Source organism: Osmerus mordax, chromosome 16, assembly GCF_038355195.1.
Source record: "Osmerus mordax isolate fOsmMor3 chromosome 16, fOsmMor3.pri, whole genome shotgun sequence".
Taxonomy (NCBI): Eukaryota; Metazoa; Chordata; class Actinopteri; order Osmeriformes; family Osmeridae; genus Osmerus; species Osmerus mordax.
Window position 1 is genome coordinate 13,518,137 of NC_090065.1, and position 26,346 is coordinate 13,544,482.

Consider the following 26,346-nt stretch of genomic DNA (forward strand, 5'->3'; position numbering starts at 1 on the left):
GGCTCAGTGTTTGAAAAAACAAGCAGTTAGCGACGACAGTTTCCAACGTCGGGTTGGGGGTGACTGAAACAGCCAACAAGGTAGATAAAAGACTCCCAGGGGCAGAAGTATGTTTGGAAGGACCATAAATGCCCATAACATTGGCTACAATAAAGTGAGAGTGCAAGAATAGTGTGAGAGGGGGGTCATTCAGAGATGGTTGAGGTCAGTTTAAGGTCAGTTGACGTGGTACTGGTAGCATCTTCTTCTTACCTTTGACCGTCAGGCTGGCTGTGGAGGTGTGGTTACCCACCGAGAAGGTGACGGTGCCTGAGTCGGCTTGGGTGACGCCCCTGAGGGTGAGGCTGTGCGCACAGCCCTCGGCCCTGATCACGTTCATCTCATTGTTCTGCAGGGGGACGTCCTGCAGCGTCCACTGGGCCCGGGGCGTGTCCGTGTGGGACACCAGGCACTGGAAGTGGACGTCGTCGCCCTGGCGCACCACACAGCTCTCCAGGAACTTGACGATGGTCACCTCCACCTCTGTTTGAAAGGGTCGGCATTGTGGCTTGGTTACTAATGAGAGCCAACAACCCCGAGACTGAGTTAAGTTTACTGATGGCTCCTTGGGGTTATGCATGATCCGTAATATTTCTAACAAGAAAAGATTGTGACTAAAACAGTGAGATGGGTGGAAGTTCAAAAGAAAACAAGTATAGATGTCAAAATAAACAAACAGAAACCAGTAATCCGTGGTACGGTATAAAGGGTTAATATCTGCAAAAGAATGATATCTCCTGTGAAAACAAGAGGCAGAGAGGGTATGGTTGCGAGACAGACACACACAACACAAAGCCGAGGCCTTGCAAAATGGTGAATCTTGCAACGCAGGCAAAGGTGAAAGAAGCGCTTGAAGGATGGAAGGATGAAGAAGGATAAATAACACCGTGAGGCACTGAGAGTGGTACGGCACCCTCAGTATTCTTCCTGGTACAAAGTGATCCGAGTCATGAAGGCAGGAAAGTGGAGGAGTGAAGTGTGAATGCAAGCTCACAAGATGATCAAAGCAGATGACTGGAAAAGGAGAGGCTGTTTGTGAAGGACAGCACAGCAGGAGTGCCAGTAACCCTACCCTTCACTGTGAGGTTGGCTGAGACCCTCTGGTCGCCTGTCTCACAGGAGTACTCCCCAGAGTCAGCCCCCTGTAGTTTAAATATCGTCAGCTGAACTACAACTCCCTCCTGTCTCAGGTGGTACTTGCTGCTGGCCTCCAGGAACGTGTCCCCCCACCTCCACACCACGGCCGCCCAGGGCCTGGTGGTCTCACAGCGCAGGGTGGCCATCTGCCCTGCCTCCACCTCAACATCCTGGAGCCCACTTCTGAAGAAGACAGGCAAAGCTGTGGGGGAGGGAAAAGGTCGTGGGGGGGGGGGTCAGACAGAGAAATGCTGAGGGTAATTGTCCTCCTTAAAGCCCAGATGGTCATACTTGTGAAGAAGGGGGACGGATTCACAACAGAATACACAGATAAATCCACTATATCTCGGTATACCCTTGACGGTTAGGAAGGCCGTGCTGTGCCGCTGGCCACTGTCAGCGGTGTAGCTTCCACAGTCATCCGGGTCTAAGTTATGGATGACTAGGCTGGCACTTTGCCCTTCCTGGCTGATTCTATACTTGGCACAGGGGCAGAGACCCACTTCTCCCTTCCTCCACTCCACAGGGAGTCCAGGTTTAGAGAGCTCACAGTGCAGGGTGACACTGCCCCCCTCCTCAGCCTCCTGGCTCTGTAGCTCTCGTGTGAAAACGACTGGAACAGCTGACAAACCACAACCCACATGCCCCAAAACACGATTATTATAACTAACTGCAATACATGTGGCTTAGGCACTGTGTTTAACATATTTCATATGAGAAGGAAAGGAGGACTGACAGGCCCTACCATTAACTGTAAGCCAAGCCAAGCTCACTATATCTTCTGTGCCGCAAGTGTATCTTCCCATGTCCTCAGACTTCAAGTTCCAGATCTGCAGCTCAACAGCACACCCTATCTGCTTCATCTGGTATTTTCCTCCAGACTTCAGCTGCTGTGTTCCCTTCCTCCACTCCACAGGGAGTCCAGGTTTAGAGAGCTCACAGTGCAGGGTGACACTGCCCCCCTCCTCAGCCTCCTGGCTCTGTAGCTCTCGTGTGAAAGTAATTGGAAAAGCTGGGAATGAAGAGGTTGGATGAGTATGACACGTTTATTCGTCGACCCATCCAGAACCTGCGGACGTCACCAGCTTTGATGCAACGTTTCAGACACACACAGACTGACACGCAAACAAAGCACACACAAACATGGATGCCCAAGATGGAAAAACATGAGAACGGAACATGACATCAGTCACAGGTTTGAAGAGAGATAGAAACGGTATATCCAATACCAACTACACAGCAAGAGAGACACTTGGTAACAGTGTACACTTGAAACTCAGGACACAGAGCAGAAAACAGACATCTCAGCCTGTCCTACCCTGGAGCGGGAGCACTGCATCCATCTCCTCCTTTGCACTGTCTGGTTGGGCCCCAGAGGGAGTTACTGGTGCCTCTACAACCACAAACATGAGGGCAGAGTACTTACACTGAGTAAAACACAAGACCCATTAACTGAAATGGGGGCCACACACGTAAAACTAGCTAATGAATAGGCACTCGCTGACTGACTGACTGATAATACACATTTTAACGTGACATCGATTACGACAATGCAAGACATAGATTCCAGGTACTCAAGCCAGCAATGTAGAAATGCAAATAAAAAGCAGTGCATACTCTGACAACTCAAGTATGGATCTCTAATCACTGACAGACAGTGACTGACAGACAACGGGAGCCTTCATTCAGAAACCAGCCAAACATGATTTTCTACAAAACTTTCAGTTTTTACTGTAGCATCCTGCTTGGAGAGTTCTTGTTTTGAGTTGTGTTCAGGAACAGAAGGTTTCTCTTTATCTACTGGTGCTACAAATGTCAGGCTTTTCAACACCAACATTCAAACGCTTAGGTTTGTAGACCAATTAAGCAACATGGGATGCTCAGATAACAACAAAGACACCAGACAGACACTCTGCACAAACAACTATACAACTAAAGTAGGACACAAACTACCTTTAACCTGAATTCCTTTTTATCTTCCATACATCAAAAATGTATTTGATCATCAAACAGCTGCTTTAAATTCCCCGTCTACAGTACCTTCTCCGCCCTGTCTGGTCCCCTGCTTCTAAGTGTTCTACCTAAGCTGCTCTGTGTGTCAGGGCCTGAGAGGAGGTGTAGAGAGAGAGGAGATGACCGTGCCGCTCTCGGAAAAACAGCTGCATATGGCTTCAGACGTAACAAACCTAACGGACCATGAAGCAGAGAGGGCACTACCAGTAATGGCAGCTAAAGATGAGGTGAGTTCAAATGAAGGGGTTTAAGCAGAGATGACAGGTGGACGAATTGATGTAAACATGGACAAGCTACGTACACTTAAGAGAAGCCGAGCAGAAGACTTGCATCAGACTTTGACGTGACCACAAAGGCATGTATCAAAAGCACAAGTATAAGCACAACCAACACCTGGTGTTCTCCTACCAGGGGTCCCAACAACAGCCTCCTTGTCCCCAGTCTTCTTCTGTACTTCTGTCTCGGTGGCAGCGGGGGCAGCAGGCTTCACAACTACGGCAAATACCCAAGTTATCACCCTCTACAGAATTGTACCTGAAATTACTGATGGAGCACCAGGAAGGCAAAAACAGAAAGGCAAGCCTACAGAGAGGACTGCTAATGTCTACCTTCTTCATTGACTTCTGATTTGTCTTTGGTCTCCTTTTTCTTAGGTTCTTTTTTGGGGGTGACTGCAGAAACCACAGGTGCAGCAGGTACCACAGGTTCCTTTGCAGGTACCACATGTTCCTTAGCAAGTACCACAAGTTCATTTGCTGGTACCACAGGTTCCTTTGCTGGTACCACAGGTTCCTTTGCAGGAATCACAGGTTCCTTTGCAGGTACCACAGGTTCCTTTTCTGGTACCACAGGTTCCTTTGCACTTACTACAGGTTCTTTTGCAGGAATCACAGGTTCCTTTGCAGGTACCACAGGTTCCTTTGCAGGTACCACAGGTTCCTGTGCAGGTGCCACAGGTTCCTGTGTAGGTACCACAGGTTCCTTAGCAGGTACTGCAGGTGCAGGATGTACAGCAGGTACTGCAGCCGCAACCAATGCTGCAGGCTTCGGTACTAATATGAAACAAGAAACTGAAATAAACTGGTCATCCTTAAATATAATTGCTCAAAGCATCAGGTCTACTTCAATTGTATACTGACACAACTGCCTAATTGAAACAGTACGCAGCTTCAGTCCTGCATTCCAAACATCATTCCAGATAATCAGATCCAATCCAGCTTTTTTGCCAAGGTGCAGTACAACTCATTACGAACCAATCTGACAAACGGAACACAGACAACTATGCAAAGCAGAGGCAACAACTAACATCCCTTAAAAAACACAATGCTGTCAAAAAAACAAGATACTGATACCTATTTTCTAGCATATTAGCAAATATCCAGCTAATTATATAAATAGCAGTGAAGCAGCCATTCATCCAACCATTTCCTTTTCCCTACCTTCCACTTCGGTTGCCTGCTTCACTGGTCCTTGAATGATGGGAGCTGCAGGAATTGAGGGATTCTCTAGTACTGTGACAACACATGTCTCACTTTGAGATGCCAGACTCACACTCAAACAACCATGCAGCAAAGCGTCAAACTGCTGATTTTAGCTTCACTCCTTCACTACTGTTTTTGGTCTTGTGCATCTCTGGCTCCGGTTTTACAGATGAGTCAGAGCCTTTTACGCTATGATAAACATTGTTGAAACTTTGTTCAAACGCAAATCAAATGCAAATGCATTCAGAACACGTCAGGTTGACTATTGCTGCAAGCTATGAACCCGAAGACTTAGATGCCAGTAGCAGCCTGAAGATGAAGTTCAACATTTAATACACAATCCGGTCATCTATGGAAAGCCATGATGTAGCTTGACAGAACTGACAAGAACATAGAGCTGTCAACTCCAAGCAGCCAGGCCAATCTAGTCCTTACTTTACCTTCTCCAGCATCTTTAGCCTCTTGCTTCTGGGACTTGTTAGGAGAAGTTGGAGCTATAATGCAATATCAACACTTCAGTCGGTGCACATACAGTTGATGGAATACTGGACACAGTGTGGTCCACATGTCCGCGTGGTTGGGTTTGTGAGCTGTCCCTGTCCTAGTGCCTACCTGCTTCCCCTTCCTTGGGTGCCTGCTTCTGATTCTCATGCTTGGGAGTCTCTACAGGTGTGTGAGGCTTTGGGGCTAAGATAGAACATTCCGTAAGTCTTCAACGCTAACAAATCAACAGTACCACAGGCAGAGAACGAGGAACTGTACAATCAAAACAGCCATGTTCCACATATATCTCAAAACAGAACAGGTGGAAAGTTGAGGGACAGCAGAACGTTACATCAAGTCAATGTACTGGCCAAACGAGTCAATTCCAGCAAAACAAAAAGCTCTTCTGCACTCAGACAGGAATGTTCAGACTGTGAGCAACACATGAAGCAATAACTGACAAACCCACTGAACACCAATGGAGATAAAAACTGAACAGCAGAACAGTGGCAAAAGCATATCACAACAACACGTAGCATGTTGACCTGTGTACCACACCATAGATAAGCACAACGACGTAGGAGTTGACGTTACTGACATAGCTGCACAGAGGCTGAAGCATGAAGCCAGATTGCACATGCCCGCTGCCCTGCCTACCTTCTGTTGGTGCCTTGCTCTCTTTCTCTTTGGAAAGTTCTGGAACAGCTGCAGTGTCCACCGCTGTGGTAAAACATTGGGTCTTAGTATGCTAAACCTCATCAACACTCAGAAAAGTTACACACAAATCAGACACAGACTGTTTGCCGACAGACGGATGCAACAAACACATTTGGATCAAGCATTGAAAATCCTGATAACCCGTTAGCGAGGACCACTGACTTCACCACGGGCAGACTGCAGACAAACAGAACAGACATTACCCAGACGCAAAGAACACCAGGCTGAACTAGAGCAGGGGTAGGCAATTAATTTTCCTGAAGGGCCACATAAGAAATTTGGACCGTTGTAGCGTACCGAACCAATAGGCTGAACTGAATTCTGCTCAATATACATTTTATCACTTTATAAAAAAACAGTAAATTATATGGTTTTGAGCTGATACTGGTAATACATGTTACAATAAGGCTATGAAAATATATCAAGTGTCTTTTTTTTACATACCTTTAAACCTTCACAAAAATACATAAGATGTATGTTAAAGACCAGCAATCGATTAACTTTATACAAAAGCAATAAGTGCTTTTGATGTTTTCCAGTTCAGAGTTTTTCTCACTTAATGAGAAAAATCCAGTCTGTCTTGGGCTTGAACAAGTGCATTGAAGTCTGGTTGAATGTCTGAGGTAGATATGCAAAGGACAGCTGACTGGTGATCATCAGGGTCTGCAGATTAACTAACAAACCAGCGACCGACAGTTTTCCACAAACTAAGCAGTCAGCTTTGCCTTTGACTTCAGTAAACAGATACTTAGAAGTCCATGTCTTGTTAAAAACTCTACATTCTGTATCAACCTTTCGTTTTTTACCGAGAGCGGACATTTTCGAGGGCTAACCAACAGCTAACTCAGTGTCTCCTGTCGGTGACGCTGCATAAGCGCACATACGTAAATCGCCTGATCAATGTAGTCTTTCAGGACTACAGATTTCCTACCGCTCAACACTTTTTTTTTTTTCTATTTACTTCACGCGGGCCGGACTGGGACAGCCCGGGGGCCGGGTGTGGCCCGTGGGCCGGGTGTAAAATGCCCAGGGCTGTAAAATGCCCAGGTCTGTTCTAGAGTAACAAATGACAAGCGACAAACAGCCCGTCACATAAAACTCCTTGATCCCTGATCAAACAATGTAAGCACTACCAGTTAAACAAATGGAAGAGGAGGAGGAGGGTCGTCCTTGATGTAAACAGCAACAGCTGGAAACAATGGCCAATCATAGTGTAAACTGCAGACAGCAAGATGAATCGGTGGCATCTCCTCTCCTCATTCCATCCTACCTTGGCTTCCCTTTTCCCCCTTCTGCTTTTGAGTTTCTTCTTTGGTAGCTACTGGAGCAGCCGGGGCCTCCACAGCTAGGATGAAAGAAGTGTTAGAGATGAAGTAGCTCATTACCATTCACCAGTCTCAGCTGTCATGTCTGGTACCAAGCAACATGAGAAGCCACTGACATCTTAACCGACAGAGTAAAATAAATAAGTATCACCAAAGACAACAAAGGTCATCAGATCTTCACAAAAGCACACTTTTTAAGAACGATAGACAAACAGCGACTGACATTTTTACACAAAATGGTGGTACAACGCGCCACAGACCAACAAAATGTAAGCACTGGCTCGTTGTCACAAAAAGCAGAGTCGCAGCGGTACAAACTGCAGGCAGAAAGCCAAAGCGGAGGCCATTTCACCTTCTTCACCTCCCTCCCTACCTTGGCCTCCCTTGGTTTCCTGTTTCTGAGGCTCCTCTTTGGAATGGACTGCAGGAGCAGGGGCCTTCAAAGCTACAACAACAATTCCTACTATAAATGGAAACCTCCAAGACAGAGTACTGTAGGTGATGTACCCGTACCACTGTATTGTCTATCACAATGAAAGTGGAGCATTCCAAATGATAAACAAAGGTTGGAGGATCCAATCTGAATGACCCAGAAGAACATTTTGCTTAATGAATAGGAGGAAAGGAAAACACATTGACAACATGTGGAATGGAAACAAAATCAGGACAACAGTCACAGACAGAGTACAGGAAGTTACAGACAAACAGAACACAAAACATTGAACACAAGACATTGAAAACAATATACAATACACAAAAACACAAACCTATGGCTTGAACAGCGAAATGATTCACACTCACACGTGTTGAGAAAAAGGGCAGAAGACAACATAAAAATATGACACAGAAACCCTTATACAGGTTAAATGGTATACCGGTAGTAATCATGAAAACAACATCCTGGAATTCAGGTACATTTGAGCAACAATACAAAATGCATGAAGGGATTCACATCCAGATAAAACCACTTCCTCCTACCCTTGATCTTGATGCTGGCGGTGGTCTTCAGGTCTCCACACACACAGCTGTATTCTCCACTGTCCTCTGGAGCCACTTTGCTGATCAGGAGTTCACTCACAGAGGCTTCCTGCTTCATCTGGTACTTTCCTCCAGACTTCAGCTGCTGTGTTCCCTTCCTCCACTCCACAGGGAGTCCAGGTTTAGAGAGCTCACACTGCAGGGTGACACTGCCCCCCTCCTCAGCCTCCTGGCTCTGTAACTTCTGCTTGATCGTCACAGGCAATGCTGACAAACCATTGTTTAGTTAGACCATTAGTAGTGGAAGCTCTTCAACAACACAAAGCAAAACCTTCAAACAAAGACAGCAATGAGACTGTTAACACATTCATACCATTGACTTTGACGGTAGCGGTGGTCTTCTGGTCTCCACACTCACAGCAGTACTCTCCACTGTCCTCCACCTTCAGAGTTTTGACCTTGAGCTCCAGAGAAGAGTCTCTCTGCTTCATCTCATACTTGTCTCCGGCCTGCAGATTCTCTAAGCCCTTCTTCCACTGAACTTTGACCCCAGGTTTGGACAACTCACAGCTGAGGGTCACATTCTGGCCTTCCGTGGCCTCCTGGTTCTTCAGCTTCTGTTTGAAACTCGGAGGTAAGGCTGGGGGTGGGGGGGGTGGGGGGGAGGGTTTGGGGTGAAATACCGCCACATTGTTGGTTAATGTAACCCTGGATTAAACAATCTTTATCTGGCAGGAAAACCAACAGTGAAACAGAGAGGGTTGCAGATGACCGGGAGGATGAAGATGATCTGTCGTTATGCTAGCCTTTGGAACCACAACCGTTCCAAGGGTCAATCAATGGACTTGACTTCTTGCTCGATGAGGCTTTAGTATGGCGTAAGCTCAACATGACAACTGTTTTCACAGTTCTCAACATTCAGACAGAGAAATCCATGGGATAACTTTACGTTCCCATTTGGGGAAAAACGTGTCAGGGTTCTGTGCATATTGTAAAAATAGCTATGAGAAACCTATGAGCTGGATATCTCACCAGACAGGTGAGACCAACGCAGACCATTTAAGAATGGTTGCCAAAAAATAAAATGATGATGAGGTTTAAACTAAAGGCACTGTGGATACTGGCATCCACTTATCCCTCGACACGACTGTGCATTTGCCGATGCACATTCCAGAGACTGGGGATGACATTCAAATCCACAGTGTGCTTCAACATCAATTTCAGACAGGAAATTGAAAGACCGATTCAAAACTATGGTCTCCAGTTGATCCAATCGTTCCATCTACAACAGCTCTAGAGCTGTAGATCCACGGAACTAAGCGTTTCCCTTTGACCAGGAGGTTAGCGTGTGCCCTCTTCTCCCCAGCCACCACAGAGATCACGCCAGAGTCTCTGTAGCTAAGCTCTCTGACTGTAAGAGAGTGGCGTCCCCCCTCGCACGCCTCCATCTGATTGAGGAGGCTGGGCTGTAGGAGGGTTTGGTCGAGGCACCACTGCACACAGGGCAGGTCAGTAGGGCTGACGAGGCACCTGAATGTAGTTGTGTACAAACTGCAGGCAGAAAGCCAAAGCGGAGGCCATTTCACCTTCTTCACCTCCCTCCCTACCTTGGCCTCCCTTGGTTTCCTGTTTCTGAGGCTCCTCTTTGGAATGGACTGCAGGAGCAGGGGCCTTCAAAGCTACAACAACAATTCCTACTATAAATGGAAACCTCCAAGACAGAGTACTGTAGGTGATGTACCCGTACCACTGTATTGTCTATCACAATGAAAGTGGAGCATTCCAAATGATAAACAAAGGTTGGAGGATCCAATCTGAATGACCCAGAAGAACATTTTGTTTAATGAATAGGAGGAAAGGAAAACACATTGACAACATGTGGAATGGAAACAAAATCAGGACAACAGTCACAGACAGAGTACAGGAAGTTACAGACAAACAGAACACAAAACATTGAACACAAGACATTGAAAACAATATACAATACACAAAAACACAAACCTATGGCTTGAACAGCGAAATGATTCACACTCACACGTGTTGAGAAAAAGGGCAGAAGACAACATAAAAATATGACACAGAAACCCTTATACAGGTTAAATGGTATACCGGTAGTAATCATGAAAACAACATCCTGGAATTCAGGTACATTTGAGCAACAATACAAAATGCATGAAGGGATTCACATCCAGATAAAACCACTTCCTCCTACCCTTGATCTTGATGCTGGCGGTGGTCTTCAGGTCTCCACACACACAGCTGTATTCTCCACTGTCCTCTGGAGCCACTTTGCTGATCAGGAGTTCACTCACAGAGGCTTCCTGCTTCATCTGGTACTTTCCTCCAGACTTCAGCTGCTGTGTTCCCTTCCTCCACTCCACAGGGAGTCCAGGTTTAGAGAGCTCACACTGCAGGGTGACACTGCCCCCCTCCTCAGCCTCCTGGCTCTGTAACTTCTGCTTGATTGTCACAGGCAATGCTGACAAACCATTGTTTAGTTAGACCATTAGTAGTGGAAGCTCTTCAACAACACAAAGCAAAACCTTCAAACAAAGACAGCAATGAGACTGTTAACACATTCATACCATTGACTTTGACGGTAGCGGTGGTCTTCTGGTCTCCACACTCACAGCAGTACTCTCCACTGTCCTCCACCTTCAGAGTTTTGACCTTGAGCTCCAGAGAAGAGTCTCTCTGCTTCATCTCATACTTGTCTCCGGCCTGCAGATTCTCTGAGCCCTTCTTCCACTGAACTTTGACCCCAGGTTTGGACAACTCACAGCTGAGGGTCACATTCTGGCCTTCCGTGGCCTCCTGGTTCTTCAGCTTCTGTTTGAAACTCGGAGGTAAGGCTGGGGGGGGGGGGGGGGGGGGTTGGGGTGAAAAACCGCCACATCGTTGGTTAATCTAACCCTGGATTAAACAATCCTTATCTGGCAGGAAAACCAACAGTGAAACAGAGAGGGGTTGCAGATGACCGGGAGGATGAAGATGATCTGTCGTTATGCTAGCCTTTGGAACCACAACCGTTCCAAGGGTCAATCAATGGACTTGACGTCTTGCTCGATGAGGCATTAGTATGGCGTAAGCTCAACATGACCATGGTAAAGATGGTCGAACAGCTCAAAGACAGTTGAAATCCTTCCCAAGTGCAAAAGGATCAGCACAGCCAAACAGCGACTTCACAGCAAGAACAAAAAAACTTTTACAGAGACAACTCTTTTCACAGTTCTCAACATTCAGACAGAGAAATCCATGGGATAACTTTACGTTCCCATCTGGGGAAAAACGTGTCAGGGTTCTGTGCATATTGTAAAAATAGCTATGAGAAACCTATGAGCTGGATATCTCACCAGACAGGTGAGACCAACGCAGACCATTCAAGAATGGTTGCCAAAAAATAAAATGATGAGGTTTAAACTAAAGGCACTGTGGATACTGGCATCCACTTATCCCTCGACACGACCGTGCATTTGCCGATGCACATTCCAGAGACTGGGGATGACATTCAAATCCACAGTGTGCTTCAACATCAATTTCAGACAGGAAATTGAAAGACCGATTCAAAACTATGGTCTCCAGTTGATCCAATCGTTCCATCTACAACAGCTCTAGAGCTGTAGATCCACGGAACTAAGCGTTTCCCTTTGACCAGGAGGTTAGCGTGTGCCCTCTTCTCCCCAGCCACCACAGAGATCACGCCAGAGTCTCTGTAGCTAAGCTCTCTGACTGTAAGAGAGTGGCGTCCCCCCTCGCACGCCTCCATCTGATTGAGGAGGCTGGGCTGTAGGAGGGTTTGGTCGAGGCACCACTGCACACAGGGCAGGTCAGTAGGGCTGACGAGGCACCTGAATGTAGTTGTGTACAAACTGCAGGCAGAAAGCCAAAGCGGAGGCCATTTCACCTTCTTCACCTCCCTCCCTACCTTGGCCTCCCTTGGTTTCCTGTTTCTGAGGCTCCTCTTTGGAATGGACTGCAGGAGCAGGGGCCTTCAAAGCTACAACAACAATTCCTACTATAAATGGAAACCTCCAAGACAGAGTACTGTAGGTGATGTACCCGTACCACTGTATTGTCTATCACAATGAAAGTGGAGCATTCCAAATGATAAACAAAGGTTGGAGGATCCAATCTGAATGACCCAGAAGAACATTTTGCTTAATGAATAGGAGGAAAGGAAAACACATTGACAACATGTGGAATGGAAACAAAATCAGGACAACAGTCACAGACAGAGTACAGGAAGTTACAGACAAACAGAACACAAAACATTGAACACAAGACATTGAAAACAATATACAATACACAAAAACACAAACCTATGGCTTGAACAGCGAAATGATTCACACTCACACGTGTTGAGAAAAAGGGCAGAAGACAACATAAAAATATGACACAGAAACCCTTATACAGGTTAAATGGTATACCGGTAGTAATCATGAAAACAACATCCTGGAATTCAGGTACATTTGAGCAACAATACAAAATGCATGAAGGGATTCACATCCAGATAAAACCACTTCCTCCTACCCTTGATCTTGATGCTGGCGGTGGTCTTCAGGTCTCCAAACACACAGCTGTATTCTCCACTGTCCTCTGGAGCCACTTTGCTGATCAGGAGTTCACTCACAGAGGCTTCCTGCTTCATCTGGTACTTTCCTCCAGACTTCAGCTGCTGTGTTCCCTTCCTCCACTCCACAGGGAGTCCAGGTTTAGAGAGCTCACACTGCAGGGTGACACTGCCCCCCTCCTCAGCCTCCTGGCTCTGTAGCTTCTGCTTGATCGTCACAGGCAATGCTGACAAACCATTGTTTAGTTAGACCATTAGTAGTGGAAGCTCTTCAACAACACAAAGCAAAACCTTCAAACAAAGACAGCAATGAGACTGTTAACACATTCATACCATTGACTTTGACGGTAGCGGTGGTCTTCTGGTCTCCACACTCACAGCAGTACTCTCCACTGTCCTCCACCTTCAGAGTTTTGACCTTGAGCTCCAGAGAAGAGTCTCTCTGCTTCATCTCATACTTGTCTCCGGCCTGCAGATTCTCTAAGCCCTTCTTCCACTGAACTTTGACCCCAGGTTTGGACAACTCACAGCTGAGGGTCACATTCTGGCCTTCCGTGGCCTCCTGGTTCTTCAGCTTCTGTTTGAAACTCGGAGGTAAGGCTGGGGGTGGGGGGGGTGGGGGGGAGGGTTTGGGGTGAAATACCGCCACATTGTTGGTTAATGTAACCCTGGATTAAACAATCTTTATCTGGCAGGAAAACCAACAGTGAAACAGAGAGGGGTTGCAGATGACCGGGAGGATGAAGATGATCTGTCGTTATGCTAGCCTTTGGAACCACAACCGTTCCAAGGGTCAATCAATGGACTTGACGTCTTGCTCGATGAGGCTTTAGTATGGCGTAAGCTCAACATGACAACTGTTTTCACAGTTCTCAACATTCAGACAGAGAAATCCATGGGATAACTTTACGTTCCCATCTGGGGAAAAACGTGTCAGGGTTCTGTGCATATTGTAAAAATAGCTATGAGAAACCTATGAGCTGGATATCTCACCAGACAGGTGAGACCAACGCAGACCATTCAAGAATGGTTGCCAAAAAATAAAATGATGAGGTTTAAACTAAAGGCACTGTGGATACTGGCATCCACTTATCCCTCGACACGACTGTGCATTTGCCGATGCACATTCCAGAGACTGGGGATGACATTCAAATCCACAGTGTGCTTCAACATCAATTTCAGACAGGAAATTGAAAGACCGATTCAAAACTATGGTCTCCAGTTGATCCAATCGTTCCATCTACAACAGCTCTAGAGCTGTAGATCCACGGAACTAAGCGTTTCCCTTTGACCAGGAGGTTAGCGTGTGCCCTCTTCTCCCCAGCCACCACAGAGATCACGCCAGAGTCTCTGTAGCTAAGCTCTCTGACTGTAAGAGAGTGGCGTCCCCCCTCGCACGCCTCCATCTGATTGAGGAGGCTGGGCTGCAGGGGGGGTTTGGTCGAGGCACCTGAATGTAGTCGTGTCCCCCTCAACACACTCAACATCCTGAGGGCCCTCCACTATCAGCACTGACTGGCCTGGGAGGGACATAGGAAGTGTGATAGTCAGCACCAAAAACAACACAGTTCGGAGTCTAACAGGTGCTCCACCTCTGATATAGAGTAGTGTACCTCAAATGTTAAGAAAAAAATTATAAGACTCATAAGACTAGAAAAAGACTTATTCTGTGATGACGTCACGTAAACAGCATGAGGATCCACACACCGGCATGTGCTCAGGAAGATCAGCATGCAGGAAGATTCTAGTTAAGACAACGGTAGACCTGTGTGACTCTTTCCATTGTAAATGTAAACTTGTCCACACAGTGCACACCCTTGCACTTGCACAGTGCAAGGGGCTCAATTCAATCGGCACAATCAAACATGAAAAAGCTTCTAATGGGATTCACTTACCTGTAATCCCCTTAGATGATTTCAACAGTAGCAACCGTAAATGAAACCTTTAAAACACAATCTCTCATACAGTCTTGTCTGTTAATATCTACAACTGGCTCATTGCAGAGCCCAAGTCACTATGGTCCATAAAAAGTTAAATCGTCATCCACACTTGCATCATACTTATGACAACATGATTAAAGACTGAATATCCAAAACAACATACGCAGATACAGTTTGCGCAGCAGCAAAAAAACAAGTCTGTAACCAACATATGAAAAACTGATCGACTGTGTGTTGAACCAACAGTCGAAAAAATGCCTTTGTTCTTACCTTTGACCGTCAGCTTGGCAACGCTCTTGGCAGTGCCTACATCGCAGGAGTAGGTGTCGCTATCTGCCTCCTCCAGCTGCCGGATGGTCAGGCTGCAGACGCCTTCCTTCCTGGTGATCTCGTAGCGTCCCCCGGTCTGGAGCTCTGTGGAGCCCTTGTACCAGGTGACCTTGGTGGCAGGCTGGGCCGTCTCACACTGCAGGGTGACGGTCCCCTTCTCCTCCCCCTGGCCGTCCTTCAGCTCCTTGGTGAACTTGTGGACGGGTTCTGAGGGAAGGCGAGTCAAGAGGAGAACATGGAGGATTCACCCACGTTTGGCACGTGGATGACACCATTTCGAGTGTAGGGGGGGGGGGGATGTGTTTAGCAGAGCTTACCTTGGACCTCCAGCTTGGCCTTGGTAGTGGCCCCTCCCACAACCTCACAGCTGTATTCCCCCGAGTCCTGTGCGCTGACGCTATGGACGGTGAGCTTCATGACCTTCTCCTCCTGGCTGAGGGAGTACTTCTGGCTCTTCTTGATGGCCTTGCCATCCTTGGCCCACTTGACGGAGGCGCTGGTCTGAGTGACCTCACAGCTGAACACTGAGTCCTCTCCCGCCACCACACTGACGTTCTGGAGCTCGCGAAACACCGACTTGGCTAAGCCTGCAACCAGTGTTATTTGTCATGCTTATCTTTAAAACAGAGGGCGTCCATAATGTTGAATTTGTTTTTTTTGTCATGTTCTTTTCAACAAATGCTCATAAATTCATATTTTTTTCTCAATATATAGGATGAGCAAAAGTCTAACCTTCAACTGCTAATGTGGCCTTGGTGTTCAGGTCCTTGAGGTTGAAGACCACCTCTCCAGCATCAGCTGGTGTCGCATCCTTGATGGTCAGAATGTACTTGCGTCCTTTGCTGGACATGTTGAAGCGCCCGCCCTCTGTGACGGCCTTGCCATTCACCGTCCAGCAGCACTCGTCTGTGGTCTCTCGTGAAAGGATGCACTCAAAGCTGCACGTCTCTCCCTCATTCACCTCTGCAGACTTCAACCACTTAGTGATACCGACACTCAGGTCTGAGGAAGAATGTTTGTCATTTGTTTGACGTACAGTATAAGACCATAATATGAGTAATTGTTGTTAACACTGGTGTATGACCCTGACATCTGTACAGTACCTTAGTCACACTGGTTAGTTGACATGAAAATAACGTGTTCATTTCCCAGACATTTGATATTCTATCCTAGGTTTTGAATCAATAACCTCTTGATTGGAGGGCAAAGGCTCTAACCACTGAGCTAACCTAACCCCCATGAGTTGCATCCCTTTGACACAGGGAACCCACCTCTCACAGTGACCTGTGACTTCGAGACCTCGGTTCCCAAGTCACAGCTGTACTCCCCTGCGTCCTCCTTGGTGACGTCCTTGATGATCAACCCCAGAGACTTCCCTGTGTGTAGCAGCTCATACTTAGGACTGGCCGCCAGGACTTTACCATCTTTCCTCCAGGCAGGGGACACCCTGGGCTTAGAGGCCTCACATGCCAGAGTGATCATGCCTTTCTCCTCCCCGACCACATCGTCCAGAGACTTGAGGAACACAGCTCTCTTCTCTAGAAAGGCAATGATGTTCATGACACAAACAGTCTTGTAACCCTAGACTTGTGAAGCCTTTGTAGGCATTAACATCATAATGATTAACTATAAACTATTAACTAGTGCCTGCTCTAACCCAAGCTCTTCTCCTGTCTGGCCCCCCAATGGTGGAATCATCTCCCCACCTCCACCAGAGATACTGACGCTAAAGACACTCTTGTTCCGGGATTACAACTGTAATTAAAAAGATTTGTTGGCTCAGATGTTAGTTTATTTCCTCCAGGAACACAATGACACTTATTGAATGACTTGCTGCACTTGTTGGTTAGTTGTAACTGATTTAAGTACTTGTACTCGCTGTGAATTATATTATTGTTGCTTGCTTTCCTCCAGGTACACTCTAGCACTTTCGAGGATCATGTTGTTTAACTGAAATTAGTTTAACTACATGCTCTCCTGGTTCTACCCATTGGCACTTATTTGCTTTTCATAATGTATGTTTTATGTTTTGGCTACCCGCAATGTTTTTGGGGCTATCTATCTCGTTGTTTATGATCATTGACCTGTGCACTTTTTGTAAAGCTCTCTTTTGTAAGTCGCTTTGGGTAAAATCGTCTGCTAGATGACTAAATGTAAATGTAAACTAGGCCTTGAGTCCTTACCTTTGACCTTAAGAGTGACCGACTCTTTGATGTCCCGGACACTGAAGGTAATTATTCCTCCGTCTTCAGGCGCAAGGTTTTTGAGTGTCAACGTGTGCACCTTCCCCATGTGTGTGATGGTGTTGACCTCGTTGGTGAAGAGGGCCTTGTCGTTCAGTAGCCACTGCACCTCCTCATCGGCGTAGTTGATCTCACAGGTCAGCAGAGCATCGCTGTCCTCATCCACCTCAGTGTCAGACAGGCTCTTGGTGATCTTCACCTCTCGAACTGCAAGGTGACGGATTCAAAGTCACTTGTAACGTATGGGACAAAACGATGCCCTCTGCAGGTGCTAATACGTAAATATCCACACACACTTGATTCAGAATACATACAGACAGAGAAAGATTCATACTGTGTACGAAGCTACAACTAGGTGAACTGAACAGCCACAATGTTCCTGTTCAGCCAACTGTTATTTGTTGTGTATGCACAACAATGAATCGTCATCATCAACATTGAAACAATGAATCAATAATACATTGTTGTAAGTGACATTAAAATTAGCCTTTGAAGAGAAAGACAGACCCAGTTGTAGTTGAACTATACCTTCGACAGTGAGAGTGGCTTTGGTCTCGGCCAGTTCAGACTGACAGCGGTACTCCCCTGAGTCCTCACCAATCAGCTTCTGGATGGTCAGCTGAGCGCACGCAGCGTCCAGCTTCAGGCTGAGCTTGTCTGACGCCACCAGGGTGGTCTCACCTTTGAACCAGCTCACCTCCTTTGGCGGAGTGGAGAACTTGCAGCTCAAGGTGACTGAGGCTTTCTCCTTGGCCTTCACGTCCTTGATGGGCTCCACCACCTCTAGGGGGCGCTCTGACAAGGAAGAATAGCAGGGAATGGCTGAGACTACACGAGTGGAGGTTTCTAACATGCTAATGGAATGCTAAGGCTGCAGCCAATGTTGTAGCTAATGTAATGATAATGCAATGCTAATGTAGCCTTGAGATGCTAATCACAAGATTGTTTTCCGGATAAAGAGACGGTTTCCGTCTCTCACCTTTGACAGTGAGCTGGGTCACAGACTTGCTCTTGCCAGCGGTGAACTGTACAGGTCCCGTCATGGATGCCTTGGTCTTCTTGAAGGTGAGGCGGTGCATGGTGCCCTCATTCTCCATCTCCACGTCGGCGCTCTCCTGCACGGCCACGCCGTTCAGCGTCCACTTGGGGGGCTTGACAGACTCCATGCTGATCTCCACTTTGAAGACGGCCGCGAAGGGCTCCGTCACCTCCACAGCACTTAGCTCCCTCACTATACTTATGGCCTGTTCTGAAGGATCAATAGGACATTCAAAAAAAGATGTGTCAAACCTCATAAAAACGAACTACACGTTTTCCCTCCTTTACCAACAACTCACAAATTGATGGTGAGATTGCAATTAATTCTAGGGGTTGAATATATGTATTTAAAATGATTCATTCAAAAGTATGAAAGTGTCTCGCTTAATGTAACTAATAGCAGGACTAGTAGTTGTTTTATAAGTGAGAAAGGGATATGTGTGTACAGTATTTACTGTACATAAATGGCCATGAAAACCTCATGTACATACAGCCATCTAATCTAAATATACGATATTGCTCAATAAGACTCCTCAACTAGAAGCAGTAGTTCCGTAGTAATAAGATTATAGAAGAGTACTGAATCCTTGAGGAGATGGTATGTTATTTAGATGGCCATGTCAATCCAACACATACATAGAGCCATTTTAATGCACCATACATGAGGATACCCATGAAAGATCCTAACGTCCTGGTTTCGTCCGCCATCCTGTTACCTTCCACCAGCATTTTACAAGAAGTCTTGTCATCGCCGGCATCACAGGTGTAGGTGTCCTCATCATCCTCCCCGATGTCGTTGATGGTGAGTTTGCGGTACACGCCTTCACCGCCAATCTCGTGCTTCTTGCTGGGCTTGAGCTCTTTCTTGTTCTTGTACCACTTGACTTTAGCACTGGCTCGAGACACTTGGCACTCCAGGTGTCCGCGGTGCTTGAACATGGCTATCTTATCCCTGAGCTTCTTCACAAACTTGACAGGCAGCTCTAATAACAACAACAGCAGTGGCACCTCATCAATGGAACAGCCGAGGCTGTAGTATCAGAGAGTTAGGACACCAAGGCAACAAGGCAGTGCGCAGCACTAAGACAATCTGCAGTGAAGACAAAGCACGGCCCAAGTAGGCATGGGCCGGTTACCGGTTTGAAGGTATACCGCTGTATTTGCAATACCGTGAAACCGTGGTATTTTTTCTCAAGGTTATCATCCTGTCAAAATCTGATACCGGCCCATGCCTAGGCCCAAGAGAAGTCTCTTTCTAAGTACCCTTTTCACACTACTAAACCCATCATAATGTGCTGAGTGACCCAGATCCTTGCTTTGAAGATTGTGCTTTCCAGCTGAGTCTTTGGTAAAAAAATCTAATAGGGTGAAAAGGGTACTTCCAATTTGAAATTAACTGACCAGGTGCACAAACTAAAGCAAAGCATAAGCAGTGAACAAGCTTCATGTCCCAAGTATATATTAGAGTGTATTACCTGTACTTATAAAGACACGTTCATCAAACTATCAATCTGGCCTAATGCCAAACAGCAAACTGCAAAACATTGCCTATAGAATCTTATTCTTGCTATACAAACCAAAGCAGATTCAAGTAGCCTACCCTCAGAAAATACTGCAGAGGTAAAGACCAAGGTGACAGGAGCTCTAACCTCTCAAAAACAGTATGGAACACTAAAACACAGCTACAGTCATTTAGAAAAGAACATCATCGCGCCTCACAACTCAACAAGGTGAGTGCCTCATTGGGAGATACAAACACCTAGATACAGCCACTGTTCGAAGAAACGAGACCATAAAGAGGACCTCCTTATTTCGTTCTTGACGTACATTTCCTCGTCGACAGAACTTGCCAAATGTCCGATGACGACTCCCCATGGCCTTCCATAGACAGACAAGGATTTCTTTATCCACAGCTATGCTAATGCAGGGCTGGAGATGAGGCCATTAATACCTCATCTGGCTATTGATGTCCCTACCCTCACCTCCATTCCAATAAATCCAAAAGAAACATCTACAATCCACAACTGCATATTTTAATCAAAGATAGCCTTTAAAGACGTCTTTGTCATTCTACAACTCCCATTACAATTAAGAAAGTCTTCTCATTAATGGTCTGAAATGGAGACTCTTGTCACAAATAATTTAATCAATTCACTTTTTGTGGAGATTAGGACGTTCCACCAAGAGATAGAGCAACAAAGATTGGTATGAAACTCTCCCTGAAATGTGCTGTAAGCCATGCAACTTTCACCTGAATGTGTTAATGGCGTCCTCTGCCATACTAGACACTGAATTGTGCACTGCATGTTGTGTTGAATTGTATCGTGTGCTGCACGGCTGGGGTCGGTACCTTTGACTTTCAGGTTGGCTGTCGAGGAAACTTTCTCAGCTGCGAATTTAATCTCACTTGCATCTTCTACCGTCACCGACTTAAACAGCAGCACATAGGTTTTACCTTCAGAAAGAGCAACTCATTAGCACAATAAATTAGTGCCCGAGAAGTGACATCAAAACTCAATGCGTTCACATCAGATGTAAACTAAACAGGAACCTATACTGAAAGGTGAATAGGGCAAACTGTGACCTCACCCTCCTGTCTCATCTTGATGTTGTCACCGGCCTTGAGTTTGGTGTTGCCTTTGAACCAGTGGCACTCCACCTCGTCATGAGAAATCTCGCAGACAAACGCGGCACTCTCCTTCTCCGTCACCTCCAAGTCTTCCAGATTTTTCACGATCGTTATCTCTCTGGCTGTGAGAGACACATGGACAGATCTTTCCTTACGATGCAACGTTTCACTGGAATTTTTTTTAAAGATTATGTTCTGTAGTAAATATCTCATTGTGTGAATTGAGTTGTAGTGGAAGGGTGCTACCATGAACGGTGAGCTTGGCAGAGGTGTTGTCATCAGCAGTGCGGCAGACATAGGTGCCCTGGTCCTCTTGGGAACATTTGTGGATGATCATGCTACGCTTGCGCCCCTGGGAGTGGATACCAATGGTCTTTCCTGGCTTCAGCTCAGTATCACCCTGGGAAATGATGTTCTTCTTAAGTATTGTTTGTATACTCAGTGCTCGATATGCAATGTATCATTTACAGACAGACTACAAAGCTGCAAGTTGATCTTCTATGAATGAAATGGCGGAATATTTATTGGAGATTGGTTTCTCACCTTGAACCACTTGACCTCAGCGCTTGTTTTAGATACTTCACATTCAAAAGTGACCTTGTCTTTTTCTGGGGCTTTGATATCCTCCATAGGTTTAGATATCATAGCAACAGGTTCTAAAAGAAACGCAACACTTTAAAACTTAACACCAAAATTAAATGTGGTATTTCAGCAACAAGTTTGCATCTGGTAAAAATGGGGAAACCTACCTGTTACAATAAGCTTTGCAGCGGTATGGACCCCCTCTGCTTGGAAGGCTATGGTTCCTGCGTCCTCCATCTTGAGCTGGGACAGGGTTAAGGCATGCTTGTTTCCCAGGGCAGTGATCCGGCAGTTGGGGCCGACCTTCAGCTTGGCCCCATCCCTGGTCCAGGAGCCTTCCACGTCAGCCTGGCTCAACTCCACTTCCAGTGTCACCGTCTCCTTCTCAGTGGCCTTCAGCTCCGACAGGCCCTTCACTATCTGGATCTTTTTCACTGTAAAAAAGGATGGAGGGGAGGACTTAAAAACAGTTTCAATATGTCTAGTGTGTATGTTTTTATCTTAGCACAACTTCTAGATATAAATGTCTTAGTGACAGGACATGTCTTCGTGTAAAGTTCTCTCAAACTCTGGGAAGACTCCAGAACATCTTCTGTTGTCACAATAATGTCCTTGCCAACTTGAGTAGTCAACTCCACCCGATGTAACATGGGAGTCCTCTTACTCTCCACAGTGAGTTTGGCCTGGGTTTTGTCATCCAGGGTCTCGCAGGAGTAGAATCCCCTGTCTGCGTAGACCACGCTCTTGAAGACCAGGGTCTGCTTGGCCCCCTCCACCCTGATCTCCATGTTCCCTCCAGACTGCAGCACCACGCTGTTCTTCATCCACCTGACCTCGGCCGACGGCCTGCTCAGCTCCACCTCCAGCTTCACCTCTGCCTGCTCCTCCACCGTCAGGTTCTCCAGTTTCTTCTTGAAGAGCACTGGGACCTCTGTGGAAGGAGTAGAGACAGACCAAGCATTGTAACTCCATACACAGCAGATTTGCAGATCTTTATCAGAAAGGCTGTCCTTTATCTCCTGTCACGATGGTCAACTGTAGTTCCTTTGTAGAGTAACTGTGGTGGGAGTGTTAATATAAAGTCCTGTTGTTCATGTTACGTAATAAACAAAATGGAGACATCTAAATTTTCAGCCTGAATTGGGGCTTATCGTGATAAAGGGGGGGTCAAATAGCTGAGCGGTTAGGGAATCAGGCTATTAATCAGAAGCTTGCCGGTTCGATTACCAGCCATGTCAAATGATGTTGTGTCCTTGGGCAAGGCACTTCACCCTACTTGCCTCGGGGAGAATGTCCCTGTACTTACTGTAAGTCGCTCTGGATAAGTAAATGTAAATAAACAAGAGGGAGTTCACAAGACATTTATGGACGTATGTACACTGTATGAGTAGCGCATGCTAGTCATTACGTTGCACTTGGAGAGTGGCCTTGCATCCCTTGCCCTCTGCGTCCACACTGATCTCGCCTGCGTCCTCCTGGGACACGGAGGTGATGGTGAGAGAGTGGCTGGTGCCCCCGTGCTCAATCTTGTACTTGGGTCCATCGGTGAGGGGCACGTTGTTGCAGAGCCATTTCACCTTGGCGTCGGCTGGGGTGACACTGCACTTGAAGATGGCGTCCTTGCCCTCAGAAGCAACCACATTGCTCAACTTGGAGGTCAGCCTTACCAACCTTGGAGCTAAAAGAACAACATAAAATTATATTTGTATTCAGTGATGATGTTCCTGGACTGGACACTGCTTAACAACGTATATGCAATCATATTGAGTGAAAGGTTTATTCCAACAGTTCTAAAAACAGATGTCAGACATATTTCAAGAACATATTTAGAATATTTTGTAACTTGTACGGTGGCCTTTGCGTTTCTATACCTTTAATGGAGACCTTGGCAGAGGTCTTGTCATCCTTGCATTCACAGCTGTACTCCCCCTCATCTTCTTTTGTCGTGCCGGTCACAGTCAAGATCCGCTTGGTGCCCTCAGCGCCCACACTGAACCTGCCTCCGGGTTTGACCTCACGGCCACTATGGCGCCAGAGAACGTCTCCTGACGCTCGTTTCAGCTCACACACCAGGGTCAGGGTACCGCCCAGCTCCGTGGAAACACACTCCAACTGGACCGCAAACTTCAGGGGCGAATCTGAGCAGAGAAGAACCACAGCCTCAGAACTGTAGGGTTTTTTGTTTACTCTGCTACAATAGAGAAAAGGTATTAAAGACATGGAAAATACAAAAGGAATCAATTTCAAGAATAAGGTGACAGACCTTTGACTTGGGCAGTAAACTCTTGCTTGTCATCCACTGTCTGACAAAAGTATGTTCCGCTATCTTTGACTTCGGCCGACTTGACCACCAGGGTACGAGACAGACCCTCTTTCTTTATCTCATACTTGGATCCCTCCTTCAGCTCCACTCCATCCCTGAACCACTTCACGCTCACGCTCTCGGAAGTCAGCTCAGTGGTAAAAACAATTTTCTCACTGGCTTGAACACTGCATGTCTCCTTCACAGCTGACTTTTTCTGGAACATTGCAGTAGACTCTGTTGAGAGTAAGAGAGACACCCACAGGTTTGTACAAAAAAATCTAAAAAATAAAATACATACAGCAGCAAATAACAATGAAAACTTACCTTTCATAAGCAACTTAAAGACCATCTTCTCTGCTCCCGCTTCACAGGTGTACTCTCCTGCATCCTTCTTCTCCACCTTTTCTATCACCAGCTGACGACTCTTGCCCTTTGTCTCCATGCAGATTGTCTTACTGGAGGTCAGTAGCTTGCCTTCCTTGTACCATTTCACCTCTGTCTTGGTATCAGACACCTCACAGCTCAGAGTAGCTTTCTGGGAGATGGAGGCTTTCACCTCCTTCTGGACAGACTCCTTGTTGGAGAAGGCAGCCTGGGCTTCTGAGAGGAGAGTCGTGGAGGAGCATGAGGCATCAACCACATAAATCAACATGAAAAGCACGGACAAGACTGGGCGTATGACTTATTAACTGAGTGGACAACCACAAAACAACAGTCTGAGTCAATTATTCATCACCCACTTAAATCCAGATTATTAACAGCAACACCATAAGAGAAAACCAAAACACCAGATTCACAATAATGACACACCAACAATCCCCAAATATCTGCTCTAAGCGGTTTTTGTACAGAGGAAGACACATAGGAAGTCAGGCATAAACAAATTAAAACACCAGATAATTTCATACATAACTATAAATCACCAAAGCATAACAGACACAATATATGGACAGCATTTTATGGTAATAAACTACCAAATCACTAAGGCCAAAATTCTATAATGGAAATCCTTTTTACGGTCTAATCGAAATTATACAATTCTAAGTTGTACATAACCAAGAACTGTCAAATGTACAAACTTTCCATCAAAAACCGTGAGAAGAAAATGATTTCCTACCTGCCACCTGTAACTTGAAGTTGAGCTTCTCTGTTCCAGCTTCACAAGTGTACTCTCCTGCATCCTTCTTCTCCACCTTTTCTATCACCAGCTGACGACTCTTGCCCTTTGTCTCCATGCAGATTGTCTTACTGGAGGTCAGCAGCTTGCCATCCTTGTACCATTTCACCTCTGTCTTGGTATCAGACACCTCACAGCTCAGAGTAGCTTTCTGGGAGATGGAGGCTTTCACCTCCTTCTGGACAGACTCCTTGTTGGAGAAGGCAGCGTGGGCTTCTGAGAGGAGAGTCATGGAGGGGTACCATGGTTTCAGAAACAATTTACAGTAAGAAGACAACACGGTTTGACAAAGTTGAACAACAAACCTCACACAGTAAAAGTAAAAACAAGGTAAAACAGACAGACTCAACATAAAGTGTACTGAGACTTGACAGAAACAAACATATAAACTGTAGCCCAAGGAGATCACCATCAGGTCCAGGTGAAACGTACGTTTACTGACACAGAATGTTACCTCAAATATTGCTTCATAATAACTATGTGTACCTACATGATTCAAAATCTATTGACAAATGCAATCGATATCTACTGATCTTATTTCATTACAAACAAGGAAAGTGTTAGCCTCCATAATTACTCAGACTGCACCATGTGTTGTTCATGGATTAGAAGCTACAACATTCCTGTATATTAACAGACAGAAAGACCTCATATGAGGCCAACTGTAGGCCAAACCATTAAGCCTCAAGTCAGACAATCCACAAGAAGCTAATGTAAGCTGGCACAGTTTCCTTCCTACCTGCCACCTGTAACTTGAAGTTGAGCTTCTCTGTTCCAGCTTCACAGGTGTACTCTCCTGCATCCTTCTTCTCCACCTTTTCTATCACCAGCTGACGACTCTTGCCCTTTGTCTCCATGCAAACTGTCTTACTGGAGGTCAGCAGCTTGCCATCCTTGTACCATTTCACCTCTGTCTTGGTATCAGACACCTCACAGCTCAGAGTAGCTTTCTGGGAGATGGAGGCTTTCACCTCCTTCTGGACAGACTCCTTGTTGGAGAAGGCAGCCTGGGCTTCTGAGAGGAGAGTCGTGGAGGAGCATGAGGCATCAACCACATAAATCAACATGAAAAGCACGGACAAGACTGGGCGTATGACTTATTAACTGAGTGGACAACCACAAGACAACAGTCTGAGTCAATTATTCATCACCCACTTAAATCCAGATTATTAACAGCAACAGCATAAGAGAAAACCAAAACACCAGATTCACAATAATGACACACCAACAATCCCCAAATATCTGCTCTAAGCGGTTTTTGTACAGAGGAAGTCACATAGGAAGTCAGGCATAAACAAATTAAAACACCAGATAATTTCATACATTACTATAAATCACCAAAGCATAACAGACACAATA

General features: G+C 46.1%; 1 protein-coding gene across 1 annotated transcript in view; it reads right to left on the reverse strand.

Moving 5' to 3' along the window:
- The window catches only part of obscnb (obscurin, cytoskeletal calmodulin and titin-interacting RhoGEF b), a 59,825-nt gene that overhangs the window by 24,068 nt on the left and 9,411 nt on the right, over positions 1 to 26,346 (reverse strand). Inside the window, exons 12-50 of the mRNA XM_067253118.1 lie at positions 25,727 to 26,002; positions 24,928 to 25,203; positions 24,135 to 24,410; positions 23,769 to 24,044; positions 23,377 to 23,643; positions 22,914 to 23,183; positions 22,170 to 22,436; positions 21,673 to 21,939; positions 21,467 to 21,579; positions 21,170 to 21,323; positions 20,884 to 21,045; positions 20,645 to 20,749; positions 19,011 to 19,277; positions 18,236 to 18,505; positions 17,785 to 18,051; positions 17,197 to 17,463; positions 16,285 to 16,551; positions 15,746 to 16,015; positions 15,331 to 15,600; positions 14,954 to 15,220; positions 13,077 to 13,343; positions 12,704 to 12,970; positions 10,759 to 11,025; positions 10,386 to 10,652; positions 8,547 to 8,813; positions 8,174 to 8,440; positions 7,569 to 7,640; positions 7,141 to 7,215; positions 5,811 to 5,873; positions 5,283 to 5,357; positions 5,111 to 5,164; positions 4,629 to 4,700; positions 3,798 to 4,241; positions 3,598 to 3,681; positions 2,495 to 2,569; positions 1,922 to 2,188; positions 1,532 to 1,861; positions 1,112 to 1,378; positions 253 to 522 (exon numbers count right to left, since the gene is read on the reverse strand). Of these exons, the coding sequence (XP_067109219.1) occupies positions 253 to 522; positions 1,112 to 1,378; positions 1,532 to 1,861; positions 1,922 to 2,188; positions 2,495 to 2,569; positions 3,598 to 3,681; positions 3,798 to 4,241; positions 4,629 to 4,700; positions 5,111 to 5,164; positions 5,283 to 5,357; positions 5,811 to 5,873; positions 7,141 to 7,215; positions 7,569 to 7,640; positions 8,174 to 8,440; positions 8,547 to 8,813; positions 10,386 to 10,652; positions 10,759 to 11,025; positions 12,704 to 12,970; positions 13,077 to 13,343; positions 14,954 to 15,220; positions 15,331 to 15,600; positions 15,746 to 16,015; positions 16,285 to 16,551; positions 17,197 to 17,463; positions 17,785 to 18,051; positions 18,236 to 18,505; positions 19,011 to 19,277; positions 20,645 to 20,749; positions 20,884 to 21,045; positions 21,170 to 21,323; positions 21,467 to 21,579; positions 21,673 to 21,939; positions 22,170 to 22,436; positions 22,914 to 23,183; positions 23,377 to 23,643; positions 23,769 to 24,044; positions 24,135 to 24,410; positions 24,928 to 25,203; positions 25,727 to 26,002 (8,604 nt within the window). The remainder of the gene's footprint in view (positions 1 to 252; positions 523 to 1,111; positions 1,379 to 1,531; positions 1,862 to 1,921; positions 2,189 to 2,494; positions 2,570 to 3,597; positions 3,682 to 3,797; positions 4,242 to 4,628; positions 4,701 to 5,110; positions 5,165 to 5,282; positions 5,358 to 5,810; positions 5,874 to 7,140; positions 7,216 to 7,568; positions 7,641 to 8,173; positions 8,441 to 8,546; positions 8,814 to 10,385; positions 10,653 to 10,758; positions 11,026 to 12,703; positions 12,971 to 13,076; positions 13,344 to 14,953; positions 15,221 to 15,330; positions 15,601 to 15,745; positions 16,016 to 16,284; positions 16,552 to 17,196; positions 17,464 to 17,784; positions 18,052 to 18,235; positions 18,506 to 19,010; positions 19,278 to 20,644; positions 20,750 to 20,883; positions 21,046 to 21,169; positions 21,324 to 21,466; positions 21,580 to 21,672; positions 21,940 to 22,169; positions 22,437 to 22,913; positions 23,184 to 23,376; positions 23,644 to 23,768; positions 24,045 to 24,134; positions 24,411 to 24,927; positions 25,204 to 25,726; positions 26,003 to 26,346) is intronic.